The sequence below is a fragment of the Orycteropus afer genome, unplaced genomic scaffold (genome assembly GCF_000298275.1).
Source record: "Orycteropus afer afer isolate SDZICR_OR568_19922 unplaced genomic scaffold, OryAfe1.0 scaffold00218, whole genome shotgun sequence".
Taxonomy (NCBI): domain Eukaryota; kingdom Metazoa; phylum Chordata; class Mammalia; order Tubulidentata; family Orycteropodidae; genus Orycteropus; species Orycteropus afer.
The window spans coordinates 3,478,130-3,493,723 of record NW_006921805.1 but is presented as its reverse complement, the minus strand read 5'-3'; the positions used below and the strand labels follow the sequence as shown (position 1 = coordinate 3,493,723).

Here is a 15,594-nt window from a genome sequence, read left to right as displayed (position 1 = left end):
CCCAGACTCCATTTCCCAGAGGTTTCATAGTTTTTTTTTTTTTTTTTTTTTTTTTTTTTTGGCCTTCTGTCTTTATGTTCTAGTCCATGTTAAAAGGTATTGCCTCTGAAATTTGAATTGATAACATATGACTTCAGCTCAAGCATCACCTATACCTCTCTGATTTTAGACCTGTATTCGGGGAGAGTATTTTGCTTTCAGCCAAAGCTCATGAATAAGAAGATCTCTGCTGGTAAAACACTGCCAGCAGAAAAGAATTGTACTCCCCACCCCACCCCCTTTTTTTTTAAAAACCCAGAAGAAATCTTCTAACCCAGTGTTGTCTTTGTCTATTTCAGGACAACCGTGTGTAGCAAGGGGAGTGGTGAGCAGCAAAGCATGAGAGCTGTCGATGTGAAAATTGAGAGCAACCCAGTTCCTGGTGGCACCTACAATGCCCTTTGCATTAAAGATGAAGGTCAGTGCCAGAACCTTTGTAAAGGTCCTGGAGAGTGTGCTTTTAGGGGTTGCTGTCTTAGGTTGGGTTTTCTAGGAGCAGACCATGAGATGAGGATTCACTGAACATGGTTTATCAGCACATCTTCCAAAGAAAATCCAACAGGGCAGTGGGCAAGTGCACAGGTAAGGGAAGGGGGATAAGCAATGGTGTGATATTAAGCAAAGACCCACAGTGCTGGTAAGGTGATGGTGCTGTCAAGTCATCTCCAACTCATAGCAACCCTTTGTACAACAGAACGAAATATGGCCCAGTCCTATGCCAGCCTCACAATCCCTGATATACCTGAGCCCATTGTTGCAGCCACTGTGTCAGTCCATCTTGTTGAGAGCTTTCCCCTTTTTCGTTGACCCTCCACTTTACCAAGCATGATATCCTTCTCCAGAAAATGGTCCCTTCTCACAACATCACCATAATAGGTGAGACGAAGTCTGGCCGTTCTTGCTTCCAAGGAGAATTCTGGCTGCACTTCTTCCGGGACAGATTTGTTAGTTCTTTTTGCAGTCCATGGTACTGTCAGTATTCTTTGCCAGCACCCAGCTCAAAAGCATCAACTCTTCTTCAGTCTTCCGTATTCGTTATCCAGCTCTTACATGCATACGAGGTGATTGAAAATAACCTGACCCAGGTTAGACACACCTTAGTCTTCAAGGAGTCATCTTTGCTCTTCAGCACTTGAAAGAGGTCTTCTGCAGAAGATTTGCCCAGTGGAATATGACATCTGATATCGTGACTGCTGCTTCTATTGTTGATTGTAGAACCAAGTAATATGAAGTCTTCAACAACTTCAATATTTTCTCCATTTATCGTGATGCTGCTTATTGGTTCAGTTGTGAGGATTTTTGTTTTCTTTATATTGAGGCATGATTCATACTGCAGACTGTAGTCTTCATTCTTCATCAATGAGTGCTTCAAGTCATCCTCACATTCAGCAAGCAAGGTTGTGTCATCTGCATATTGTACATTGTTAATGAGCCTTCCTCCAATCCTGATGCCATGTTCTTCTTCATATAGTCTAGCTTCTCGGATTATTTGCTCAGTATACAGATTGAATAAGTATGGTGATAGGATACAAACCCAATGCACGCCCTTCCTGACTTTAAACCATGTAGTATCCCATTGTTCTGTTCAAACGATAGCCTCCTGCTCTACATACAGGTTCCTCGTGAGCACAATTAAGTGTTCTGGAATTCCCATTCTTCTCAGTGTTATCCATAATTTGTTTTGATCCACACAGTTGAATACTTGTCAATGAAACACAAGTAAACATCTTTCTGGTATTCTTTGTTTTGAGCTAAGATCCATCTGACATCATCCCTCGTTCAATATCCTCTTCTGAATCCAGCTTGTGTTTCTTCAGGTTCTCTGTCAATATACTGCTGCAACCATTTTTGAATTATCGTCAGTAAGATTTTACTGGCATGTGATATTAATGATAACGCAACACAGCACAGCAGACTGCCATGGAGTTGGATCCGACTCATAGCAACCCCTCCTTGAGTTTCTGAGGTGGTATCACTACAGAAGTAGATTGCCCAACCTTCCTTCCAAGGAGTGGCTGGTGGGTTTGAACCACCAGGCTTCTGGTTAGCAGTCGCATGCCTTAGGCACTACACCATATTTTGTTTGATAATTTCCATAATCTGTGGGATCACCTTTCTTTGGAATGGGTACAGATATGGATCTCTTCCAGTCAGTTGGCCAGGTAACTGTCTTAGAAATCTCTTGTCATAACCGAGTGGTTGCCTTCAGCATGACATCCATTTATTGAAACATCTCAATGATATTTCTTCAGTTCCTGGAGCTTGTTCTTTACCAGTTCCTTCAGTGCAGCTTCAACTTCTTCCTTCAGTACTATTAATTCTTGATCATACGCCATCTCCTGAAATGGATGAAGATCTACCAGTTCTTTTTGGTACAGTGACTGTGTGTAATTCCTTCCATCTTCTTTTGATGTTTCCTGCATCATTCAATATTTTGCCCATAGAATCTTTCAGTGTGTCAATTTGAGGCTTAAATTTTTTCCTCAGTTCTTTCAGCTTGAGAAATGCTGAGCGTGTTCTTCCCTTTTGGTTTTCTAACTCCACATTTGCACATTTTATTGTAATAATTGATTTTGTCTTCTTGAGCTGCTCCTTGAAATCTTCTGTTCAGTTCTTTTATCTTGTCATTTCTTCCATTTGCTTTAGCTGCTGTCCGTTCAAAGGCAAGTTTCAGAGTCTCTTCTGACATCTATTTTGGTCTTTTCTTCCTTTCCTGCCTTTTTAAGGACCTTTTGTTTTCTACGTGGATGATGTTCTTGATGTCATCCCACAATTCCTTTGGTTTTTGGTCATTGGTATTCAATGCATCAAATCTGTTCTTTAGATGGTCTCTAAATTCAGGTGGGATATGCTCATGGTCATATTTTGGCTTTTGTAGACATCTTTTAATTGTCTTCAGCTTCAACTTGAACTTACATATGAGCAGTTGACAGTCAGTTCCAAAATCAGCCCCTGGCCTTGTTTTGGCTGAAAATATTGAGCTTGTCCATTGCCTCTTGCCACAGATGTAGTTAATCTGATTCCTGTGCACTCCATCTGGCGAAGTCCACGTGTATAGCTGCCATTTGTGTTGTTGAAAAAAATTATTTGCAGTAAATAAGTCATTGGTCTTGCAAAATTCTATCATGTGATCTCCAGCATCATTCTTAGCACCAAGGCCATATTTTACAACTACCGGCGATTCTTCTGTTTCCAACTTTTGCGTTCTAATCACCAGTGATAATCAACACATCTTAATTGCATGTTCAGTCAGTTTCAGACTGAAGAAGTTGGTAAAAATCTTTAGTTTCCTGTCATTGGGTTTGGTGGTTGGTACATAAATTTGAATAGTAGCTCTGGTAGCATAGCGCCTAAGGCACTTGACTGCTAACCAGAAGGCTGGAGGTTCAAACCTATCAGCCACTTCTTGGAAGGAAGGTTGGGCAATCTACTTCTGTAGTGATACTGCCTCAGAAACCCAAGGAGGGGTCGCTATGAGTCGGGTCCAACTCGATGGCAAACAGCGACACACCAACAGTATTAACTGGTCTTCCTTGTAGGTATATGGATATTATCCTATCACTGACAGCATTGTACTTTAGGGTAGATCTTGATACATTCTTTGTGATGATGAATGCCACACCATTCCTCTTTAATTTTTCATTCCTGGCATAGTAGATCATATGATTGTCTGATTCAGAATGGCCAAAAACAGTCCATTTCAGCTCACTAATGCCTAGGATATAGATCTTTATGCATTCTTTCATTTTTGACAACTTCCAATTTCCCTAGATGCATACTTCATACATTCTGTGTTCTGATTATTTATGGATGTTTGCAGCTGTTTCTTCTCATCTTGAGTCATGCCACATCAGCAAGTGGAGGTCCCAAAAGCTTCACTCTATCCATATCATTAAGGTCGGCTCTATTCTGAGGCGGCACTTCTTTCCTAGTCATATATTGAGTGCCTGCTGACCTGAAGGACTCATCTTCTGGCACTATATTGGACTGTGTTTCAGGGCTATTCATCAAATTTTCCAAAAATATATCAGACAGTGTTTCACTACTATTCAGAAGGTTTTCTCTGGACAATTCTTTGAAAAGTGGATGTCCTCTTCTTTCTTCTGAGTCTGTCTTAGTCTGGAAGCTCCACTGAAATCTGTCCATCATGGGTAACCCTGCTGCCCCTTGAAACACCAGTGGCATAGCCTCCAGCCTCACAGCAAAACACAATCCACTACAGTATGACAAACTGACAGACAAGTTTGTCTCCCTTAGCTGTTCCAAACTGCTCTGCTCACTTCCCGGCCTTCCCCAGTCACTCTAACACCTGCCTGCCCTGCGCTCCCAGCGCACTGCTTACCCGGCCTGCCCCAGGTGCTCCAGAAGGTGAAGTAGGTAGGAGGTAACTTTGGCTCAATTCTGCAGGGGATCTCTGGAGAGAGTGTTGGTCACCTCAGAGTTTTCCTGATCTGAGGAAAGAGAGCTGGGGTATTCATATTGTTGCCCCTGTCACTCATTGGTTAAGGACTGCTACAAAGATATATAAATTCCTAAGCTCTTATGGTTTCCATGTGCACAGGCAAAGCTGTTCCAATAGCCTGAGTGCCTCTCTTCAACAAAGACTATGGGGACCAGGAGTCCCCATGGATGGAAATGGTAAAGGGATCTAGGTACTACAGAGCCCTGACAGCATCTGCTACAGTTGCTGATGCTCATACCTTGCCCTTGTGCTAGGGCAAAAAGACCCCTGATTCAAACATATTCTACAGATACCTTTTTATTAAGCCTTAAAGAGGACAAAAACAAAACAAACGTAATCCTCAGAATGAGGAAAACCATCAGGATGCACATAGTACAGGGGCTGAAGGAATCACAGCCTTGCTTTTAAAAAATATGAGAGAAAGCAAAATCATCACAAGATCTTGATTGGTGGCAGGTCAGTTCATCATTATTGTCACAGGTGGGGCTACAGAAGTGGAGGGTAGGGGGTTGGGGGGAGGACCATATTTGGGATAGGTACATAATTGCAGGTTAAGAAAGGTTACAGGATTGGTTCTGGAGCTATCATCACCTAGCTCTTTGCTGGTCTGGGTATGACTCATGATCATCTGACCCTGAGTCATAGTCACAAGGTGGCTACAAGACAATACAAGGACCCCAATCTTTAACTTAAACTAGATAACATGCATCTTATTAGCTACTTTGGGTAAATGTCCCAGGCTAGTTCCCTAGTTCTTTGTGTAGTATCTTTCTACATAATCTACTTTCAACTACATTTCTTCCTGAGAGCTAACTGCCCCTCCCTGGGATTGCCCTGAATTTGTCTAAACACAGCTGTTCTAATGGTCAACAAGCACTGGGGAAGTAACATGAAGAATTCAAATGGCCTCTGAATGGATGTTCAGAGTTAGCGCTCCCACTGTACACTTCAGCCTTTCACAAACCAAGTGCTTTAGAATTTAAGCTCTAATACACCCTTTATAATGTGCATCACACTAAAAAGAAAAATAAATAAAATATTTTGTCCCCAAATGGAAATTTATAAAATTTAAGAAATTTCCCCTAGGAAAGAAAATTCACCTTCCTTCTGGGAAATCAGCTGAAGGAGCTCTGGTAGAGTAGTGCCTAAGACACTTGACTGCTGACCGGAAGGCTGGTGATTCAAATCCATCAGCCACTCGTTGGAAGGAAGGTTGGGCAATCTACTTCCGTAGTGATAACGCCTTGGAAACCTAAGGAGTGGTCTCTATGAGTCGGGTCCGACTCAATGGCACATAACAACAACAACAAGTGGTGAGAAAACCATAAAGAAATCTCCAGGGCAGCATTTCATGTGCACTGAAATCAGTACATCTTCATTATCAGAAACATACGCTGTTGAAGGGAATTTTCATCCACATGGAGAAAAAACCATCTGTTTATGCCTCAGTCATAGAGATCAGCACGGTCCTATTTGGCAACACACTGGACTCATCTGGGGAGTTTTCAAAAGTACTGATGCCTGGGTCTTACCTCTAGAGCCTCTGATTTAAATGGGCATTGGGGCTTTTTAATGCTCCCCAGTGTTTTTAACATGCAGCCCAGGTGCAAACTACTTCCATGATGCAGGGTTTCCCAAACTTCTCTGATAATGAGAAATACCAGATGAGCTTGTTAAAAGTACATATCCTTAGGCTACCTCTCAGAGTCCCCAAATCCTAATTTCAGAAGACAGTTGGTAAATCAAAGAGCCATAGTAAACCCTAAGGTCCTGGCAGATGTTTGTGATAGTTCTCTTTTCTGCAGTAGGGCCTTCTTGTAGAAAGTGCTTCTCCATTTGCTGATTTCTGTGGAAGCATATGCTGGGAGACTCTCCTATGTCATCTCTCTGATCACGTGACTGAGGGATGTGGCCTTACTCTGGAAAGGCCCTGAGAGAACAATATTTCTGTGTATATTGTACCATAAAAATAAATTAACATGATCCTTTAAATCCCAAACACAGGCCAAGGTTTGGATCCCAGAGGGAGACAGGATGGAGCCAGAAGAAAACAGATGCCCCTTTTTCTTCAATGATCTCACATGAATATGTGGGGCTTCTTGGTCTTATCTCTCTCCCTGATGAGCAAGAGTTATCAGTTAGCTCTTCTTTTTCTTTCAATATTTTTATTGTGATTTGGGTGAAAGTTTACAGAGCAAATTCATTTTCCATACAGCAGTTCATACACATTTTGCCTCATAACATCGACTGCAATTCCCCACAATGTAACAGCTCTCTTTGTACTTCCTCCCCATAGTTACACCTCTTCCCTGTGTCCTTCCCTCCCATGCATTTCCATCCTCTGAGCTGTCTCTCTGTGCAAACACTGCCCTTCTGTTCTCCCATGATTGATCACTCCAAAGAGTGTATCTACCTGATGTAAATGTTCACCCCATATGCCTGTCTTTTGTTTGGCTGGAAGCCACAGGAGTGGGTTTAATTCCATCAGTTAGCTTTTGCTAGGTAACAAACTACCCAAGATGTAATGGCTTAAAACAACAATGATATGTTTAGCTCATGATTTTGTGGATCAGCCTTTTTTGCTATGTTTAGCTGGGTCTCCTGCTGGTCTCAGCTGGGCTCATTCATGAGTCAGCTGCTTCTGGGAATTGGCTGGTTGTCAGCTGAGGTGATAGGGTGACTGAACCCTGTGCTTCTCATCATCCAACAGGCTGGCCTAGGCTTTCCACCTCACAAGGCTTCAAACAGGTTGTGTGTGTACAACTGTATACCCCTCTTGCCCATAGTTGTAGTACATGAAGCCAGAGTTGGGGAACATCCATTCATGTCCTAGATGACCCAAAGTCAAAGCCATGATTTAAAAAAAAAACAAACCTGTTGCTATGGAGTCATTGCTGACTCATGGAGACACCATGTGTTTAAGATGAGAACTGTTCTCCATAGGGTTTTTAATGGTTTAGACCTTTTGGAAGTGTATCATTAGGCCTTTCTTCCAAAGCATCTCTGGGTGGATTTGAACTGACAACTTTTCAGTTAGCAGTTGAGTGCTTAATCCAGAAGTTCCAAAGCCATGATACCAAATGCATTGCTGGTGAGTCAATTCCGACTCAAGCAACACTGTAGGACAGTCTAATTGAATTGGGCCTTAAATCTATATGGAAGCAGATTTCCACAACTTTCTTTCACAGAGTAGCTGTTGAGTTTGAACCACTGACCTTTCAGTTAGCAGCTGAGTGCTTAACCACTACCATTGTTGTTGTTGTTATGTACTGTCGAGTCGACCCCTACTCATATCAACCCCTCCTTGGGTTGCTGAGGCATTATCACTATAGAAGTAGATTGCCCAACCTTCCTTCCGAGGAGTAATTGGTGGGTTTGAACCACCAGCCTTCTGGTTAGCAGTCAAATTCCTTAGGCACTATGCTATCAGAGATCCTACCACTGCTGCTAGGGCTCCTAGAGCCATGATCTAAAACTCACTGCCATCGAGTCAGATCCGACTCATAGCAACCTCTCCTTGGGTTTCTGAGGTGGTATCGTTATGGAAGTAGATTGCCCAACCTTCCTTCCAAGGAGTGGCTGGTGGATTTGAACCACCAGCTTTCTGGTTAGCAGTCAAATGCCTTACACACTACATCAGCAGAACTTCCAAAGCCATGATAGTAACTTCAGAATTTAGTCAGAACTGGTGTAAGCACCTCTGATGTGTTGCAGTGAGAGGAACACAAAGTCAGTTTAGTATTCCTTTCAGAAATGTATAACCTGAATTGAATCTCGTCATGAGGAAACATTAGCCAAACCCAAATTGTAAAATATCCTACAAAATAATTGGCCTATGCTCTTAAAAAACGTCAAGGATAAGAAAGACAAAAAAAAGGCCAAGGAACTGTTCTAGATTAAAATAAACTAAAAGCACTTGACAATGAAATGTAGTTCATAATCCTGTATATATCCTGAACCAGGAAAAGTAGCTATAAAATGCATAATTTGGATAATTGATGAAATTTGAATATGAATAATGAATTAGATAATACTATTGTATCAATGTTTAAATTTCCTGATTTTGTAAACATACTGAAGCTATGTAAAAAAATGTCTTTGTTCATAGGAAATGCACACTGAGGAAATTTAGGATCAATTTACTCTCAAATGTTTCAGAAAAAAATTATATATACACATATACTCAAAACCAAACCCACTGCCATTAAGTCAATTCTGACTCATAATGACCCTATGTTGTTGTTGTTGTTATGTGCCATCAAGTCAGACCTGACTCATAATGACCCCTCCTTGGGTTTCTGAGGCGATATCACTATGGAAGTAGATTGCCCAACCTTCTATCCGTGGAGTGGCTGGTGGGTTTGAACCACCAGCCCCCTGGTTAGCAGTCAAATGCCCTTTAGGGTTTCCAAGGCTGTAAATCTTTATGGAAGCAGATTGCCTCTTCTGCTTTATGGAAGCAGATTGCCTCTTCTTTCTCCTGTGGAGCACCTGGTTTATGCATAAGTATAAATACACACATATACATAGCTATACCTAATTTTATTGTGCTTCACAGATAATTGTGTTTTTTACAAAGTGCAGGCTTGTGACAACCCTGCATTGAGCAAGTCTGTCAATACCATTTTCCCAACAGTTTGTGCTCCCTTCATGTCTCTGTGTCATATTTTGGTCATTCTCATAGTATATCAAAACTTTTTCATAATGTTATTGCACACTTAATAGACTACAGTATAGTGTAAGCATAACTTTTATATGCACTGGGAAACAAAAAAAAATTATGTGACTTGTTTTATTGCAATGTTTGCTTTATTGCAGTGGTCTGAAACTGAATCCACAATATCTCCAAGGTATGCCTGTATATTTCTGTATCTCTTTCTCTAGATTGGGAGCTCTTTATATGTATGTGTAGAAAGAGAGAAAAGAATGGCAAAACACATGGGGCCAAATGTAAACACGTTAGTAACTCTGGATAAAGAATATATGAAGTTCCTTGTACTGTTCTTACACTATTTCTGTAAGTTTCAAATTAATATAAAAATAAATTTCTAAAAAATCAAAAGACCTCCCTCAAAAACTTACTGCCACTGTCTCCAATTCATAGCGACCCCTCCTTGGGTTTCCGAGGTGGTATCGCTACAGAAGTAGATTGCCCAATCTTACTTCTGAGGAGTGGCTGGTGGGTTTGAACCATCAGCCTTCTGGTTAGTAGTCAAATGCCTTAGGCACTGTGCCACCAGAGCTCCTTACTTCCATCTAAAAACAAACAAGCAAAAATATCTCTTGAGTCATGGGGAACTAACAGGTGAAGCAAAATTGGAAGGAGCTGAGACCCAGGCCCAGCAGGGGCAGGCATCAGAAGCCCAGCAGCAAATGGTCTGCATGTTTCAGAGAGTTGGACTAGTGATGCCAGTAGCAGCCTTTGGGTTCCCAGAACTCATTGTCACAAGTGAGCCAAGTATGTGTCATGCCTCTTGTGATGCCTGTAAAATGGCTGGGCCCCATTGTAACTGAGCAGACACTGTGTAGGGATCATCACAATCAAAATGCTTAAGGGTCCTGGCACCTGGAGCAGTTAGCCTGAGGCCAGCCTTGTTTCCCCTCACCACTGATACTTCTCCGGTCAAGAGGGCTATGTGGAACAGGGCTTATACATGAGAGACTGGGCCATGTAGGGGACTCAGGAGCACGTGCTGAGATGATGCTAGGGTTGCTCTCTCTCGAGGTCTCTAGAAGCACAAGATGGATTCTCCAAGGCCAATAAGAGAGCACTTTGTTCCTGTTTCTCTGCCTTGCCACCTTAAAAAAAAAAGCGTATAAACTACTCTCACAGGCCACCCTCCTTTCTCAGTTGAGTTGCTGCTTTTCCTCAGTGGACCTTTGTTGACACCCAGTCATCAAGAGAAATCTGTTTGCTTAAAGAAAGTGCAGGTCTTTGTGGAGGCCAGGAGAATAGGCAGCTCCTTGAGGTTCCTTCATGAATGTAGGTGAGGTCTGGTTCAGCACACGCCCCTTTTGTATGCAGCATTATCTCCAAAGGTAGCCTTTTTCTGAATGATGCTTCATGGCACTTGGTTCTGTGCTTCTATTACTCTTTGGCAAGACAGGAAAAATGAAGAGTGCTAACTCCTAAAATGGCAGCCATGTGCCTCATAAAGAGGCCAGAAGGGAAACAGGGTCTGTGGAATGTTCAGGCAGCTTCCTCTTATATTTCTTTTTTAAAAATAAAGTGCATCATGAATGTAGACTTTTCTCATTTTCCTTCCACTATTTTTGTTTAACTGACAGTGAATTTCCAGCCCTGTGGTGACTTCATTTAAACTAATAAGTCAGGTTATTTTTAACCAACTGCATGCTGATGAAATAAGCTTCCTTCACTTGAGCCTTGCTTCTCTTGGCAGCTTGTCAGTGGGGTTGATGGCTTGGGGTCTGGAAGCTTCATGTTTTTCCTCATGTCCTCTCTTTTCTACTCACAAGGCTCTACTCTTTCTATGTGTCTGTTTCTCCTCCTGTAAGACAAGGCTAGGAGCCCTGGTGCATAGTGGTTAAATGCTTGTCTGCTAACTGAAAGGCCAGCAGATGCGTGCTCTGCATCCGTAAACATTTACATCTTTGGAAACCCTATGAAGAAGTTCTACTCTGTCCTGTAGGGTCACCATAAGTCAGAATTCGACTTAATGGCAATGGGTTTGGGTTTAAGATAGGGCTGGCCTTGCTTCCTTGCCCATCCCCTTTTTAGTACTACATTCCTCTTCCCTGCATACTTTTCTGTTGTTTTTATTTCTGTCATCAAGAAGAGAACTGGATGTTAGCCTGTTTTTGAGAGTGATCAGGAATTTTTTTATTTTTTATTGTGATTTGGGTAAAAGTTTACAGAGCAAATTCATTTTCCACACAGCAGTTCACACACACATTGTCTCATGACATTGACTGCAATTTACTGCAATGCAACAGCTCCCCTCCCACTTCCTCCCCATAGTCACCTCTTCCCTGTGTCCATCCCTCCATGCACCCCTGCCCCCTGAGCTGTCTCCCTGTGTATAAATAACCCTCCTTTCTCCCATGATTGTTCTCTCCAAGAAGTGTATCTACCTCAGGTACATGTTCAACTCATGTCTTTTGTTTGGCTGGAAGCCACAGGTGTGGGTTCAATTCCAGACCTTAAGGGCAGCTAGGGGCCATAGTCTCAGTGGTTCCACCAGGCTCTATCAGACCAGCAAACCTGGTGCCCCTCCCCCTTTTTTTTCCAAATGATTTTGAGTTTTGTTCCACATTGTTCCCCCTGTCTATCCAGGATCTCCTACATAGATCCCCCTACAAGTAGCTGACAGTGGTAGCCGGGCACCATCTAGTTCTTCTGGTCTCATAGTAGTATAGGCTGAGGATCGCATGGTGTACCAGTCAAAAAGACTAATTGTTTCCATGAATCTTTAGTTTTCTTCATTCTTCTTTGCTCTAGATGAGGAGAGATCCATCATTGCATCTAGATGGCTGCTTGCAAGCTTTTAAGATCCCAGTCGCTACTCGCCCAAGTAGGAGGTGGAACAATGTTTTGTGTAGTATGTTATGGATCAGGAATTTTTGTAAGTAGCCAGTTCCCATGTCTGCCTGGATGAGGGCCTCAGGAATAGCTTTAGGGAAAATCCTTCAGCTGTAGTCAAGAGACTGGAACCAGTTAATCGGACTGCTTTGAATGGCTGATAGAACTTGTTTAGTTCATGGTCTCCAGTGAATATGGAAGACTATGAGCTGGTTACCATTGATCTGATCTAGCTTTGGCCATTCGTTCACTTCTTAATTCACCCAAGATTATGCAATGTCTGGTGCTCAGACTTGTGGGTGCTTACATGCATGGGGTTGCCATACACACACACACACACACACACACACGCATGGGGTTGCCATGAGTCAGAATGACTTGATGGCAACTAGTTTGGTCAGTTTATATATATCAGGGGTCCCTGGGTAATGCTTAAGCTTGACTACTAGCAGAAAGTTGGTGGTCTAAACCTATCCAGAGATGTGTCAGAAGACAGGTCTGGTGATCTGATTCCAAAAAGTCACAGCCTTGAAAACCCTATGGAGCAGTTCTACTCTTTGCATCTGGAGTTGCCATGAGTCGGAATTGACTTGACAGCAACTAACAACAACAACAACATATATTTGTATATTTGTTGGTGTAGTGCCTAAGGCATATTTGACTGCTAACCAGAAGGCTGGTGGTTCATACCCACCAGCCACGCCTTGGAAGGAAGAGTGGGCAATCTACTTCCGTAGTGATATCACCTCGGAAACCCAAGGAAGGGTCGCTATGAGTCAGATCCGACTTGATGGCAGTGAGGGTTTTTTTGGTATATATTTGCCTCTAAATGTATATATTTGTGTGTGTGTACATAAATACATGTATTTGTGTATGTGTGTGATATATCTTCACCTTCAAAGAATTGACAGTGTATCAGGATTAGTAAGTAAACATATTTCTGTAATATGAAGAAGGGAGATTAGGGAGACTCCTTAAGATGTGGTATTTGAGGTGGAACTTGAAGGATTGTTTCATGAGGATCATGGATAGAGAAGGGAGGAAAGGACATTCCAGACAGAGAGAAGAGGTGAGGCGAGGGCTAGAAGGCTAAAGATCCACTGGTTCTGGGAGACTAGCTCTGGGTGAGCCATTGTACTAATGCTTCAGGGAGAGCAAGTCTGTTTGGGACATCTCTGAGGGCTCGAGTAGCTGCTGGAAAGGTCTGAGGTGGCTGCAGAGAGCAGACCAACTAACTCCTATGCCAGAGAGCAGTGGTGCCCTTCCACTGCCTCCTACACATCCAGGCCTGGACAGTGCCTGATCTTACTTTCCCAGGACTGAGGTCTTCTGCTCTAAAAATGTAGGCTAGACCATTCCTGACACAAACAACCAGTTCCTGGGAATACCAAGTGTCTGGACAGCCAGATGAATGGTGTCAGTGGGTCCTTTGGCCCCAGAGCAGATACCTGTGTGATACTCTTTAGGCACCAACACCATGGACAGACTTCTGCACTTCAGTGCTGTTCGGAAGAGCTGGGGCTGCATTCTGAGTCCATTAGTGTGTTCAGGGAGTTGCCATTTGGTTTTCTATGTGGTGAGCCTGAGAAAGATCCCAAAGCCCATCGTCACAGACACACACATGAGAGCCCCTAGAGCTGGGTGAAGTGATGGACAACCTTGTTCTTAAGGCTCTGCTGAGCTGCTAGGAGACTCTGTGGCCTCTGAGCAGAAACTTTGAGGTACTTCTGTGCCATTCCACAACCACCTCTGGATCTGTAAGGATCATTAGCTGAGTGACAGGCTATTATTAGCTTTCCCAGAAAATGTCCTTATGTGGCTAATGGTTTGGGAGAAAGATAGAAAAGGTAGACTGCTCCAATTAGAGGAAAGACCACACAAACATTTACAGACTACTTAGCAGGCACAAACTGCTTTCCTTATGTTTCTTCTCGAAATCCTCACAGTGACTTGTAGGCTCAGAGAGTTCTCCTAAATTCTCAAAGCCACAGTTAGCAAGTGATTAGAATGTGGATCTTTCTGACCCCAAAGCCCGGGTTTTCTATCACACAACATCCCAGGGAACCAGGTGTTCTCTCAACCTTCTATGGGCCAGATGCTGCCCAAGAAGCTCCATACTGCACTGCAGAACAGCAGTGAGTGAGCAGTTCTCTGAACATGGAGTCAGGCCCTCTCTAGTATGTGCTGGGGGCCCCCAATTTCCAGTTGCACTCTGTTTATGCTTAACAAATGTGGATTTCTTGGCCCTTCATCTTTTATCTTTCATTGGTGAAGATGAACTGGGAGAAACTTAGAGGGTGTGGAGAGGAGCCTGAGTGCCAGAGGGGATAGTACAGAAGACTATATGAAGGGTCAGGGAGGCAGACATGGGCTGCCCTGTAATGGATGCCAGAATCCTACTGATTGTGAATGGGATTTTCACTCAAGAACACTCCTTCCTTGAGAACACGGGATCAAAAAGCCACCAGGGTTTATGACTCATGCAATTCAGATAGAGAGCTACCTCTTCTTTGTCCCCTGGATCCATCAAGGCCTGGCCTGCCTCAGTTTACTTGGTAGTATGGTCACTTCAAATCCTGTCTTCCCAGACAGGGGGCTCAGATCCTCACAGTTAGCTCTTCTAGTGTGACTTTTGGGCACCTCATCAACTTACAGAACACATTTGGGCTCTGCCTCTCGACATTTCATCTGGTAAAGCACACACAAACATTCCTCTCTATTTGTGGAGGCTGAGAATTGCCTGTTACTTTACTGATGAAAAATGTTTAAGGGAAGAAACTATTCTCATCTGTGACACCAGACCTAGAAGGGCTTGGTTTGGTGCAGCCGTGGCAATTCTAACCACGTCTTTCACCAGCAAGCTCAGAGCACAATGTCTTTAGCATGAGGGATTCTGTCAACAGTGAAGAGATTGCTGGACAATTAGAGACAGGAGGATCCTGAGGGGATGGGGCATTTCTAATGCATTCCAGGGGCCAATCAGTAGAATTTAACAAAAACAATATTATCTTAAAGTCACATAATGCTCTTCCTCGGAAATGTCTAACTAGTTACCAGCATTATAGCCATCTTGAACTCAACTGCAGGTTGGAAGAAGAGTCTGTAATGTTGTCAGTGGAGAGTGGAGTGTCTACAGGATATGGGGTGGGTAGCTGAAGGCCATACAGATCATCAGGGCAGAGTCAGAACTACCTCCTAAACCAACTATAAATGGGGTCACCTCTTGGCTGTGGGAAGGGCTAGTCTTGGGGAGCAGGTTTTTTCACTCTCCTCTTTGATACTTCTGTCCTGAATGAATCTCTTACCGTAATTATAAGAGAAAGAAAGGAGAGAGAAGAGAAGGAGAAAAAGGGAAGAATAAAGAAAGGAAAGAGTAGTTAGTAGAATAAATGGAGAGTAATGATTTGGAAAATCTTCCAAGACATTATACACGTCTCTGAATACATATAAACACTGCCATCAAGCCAAATCCAACTCTTAGCGACCCTATAGGGCAGAGTAGAAATGCCCTATGGGTTTCTAAGGCTGTAAATCTTTTTTTTTTTTTTTTAAT

At 42.9% G+C, this 15,594-nt stretch overlaps 1 protein-coding gene across 1 annotated transcript in view; it reads left to right on the top strand.

Moving 5' to 3' along the window:
• Positions 1-15,594, top strand: part of SUSD5 (sushi domain containing 5) — a 134,706-nt gene that overhangs the window by 36,242 nt on the left and 82,870 nt on the right. Inside the window, exon 3 of the mRNA XM_007948668.2 lies at positions 339-457. Coding sequence (XP_007946859.2) covers positions 339-457 — 119 coding nt within the window. The remainder of the gene's footprint in view (positions 1-338; positions 458-15,594) is intronic.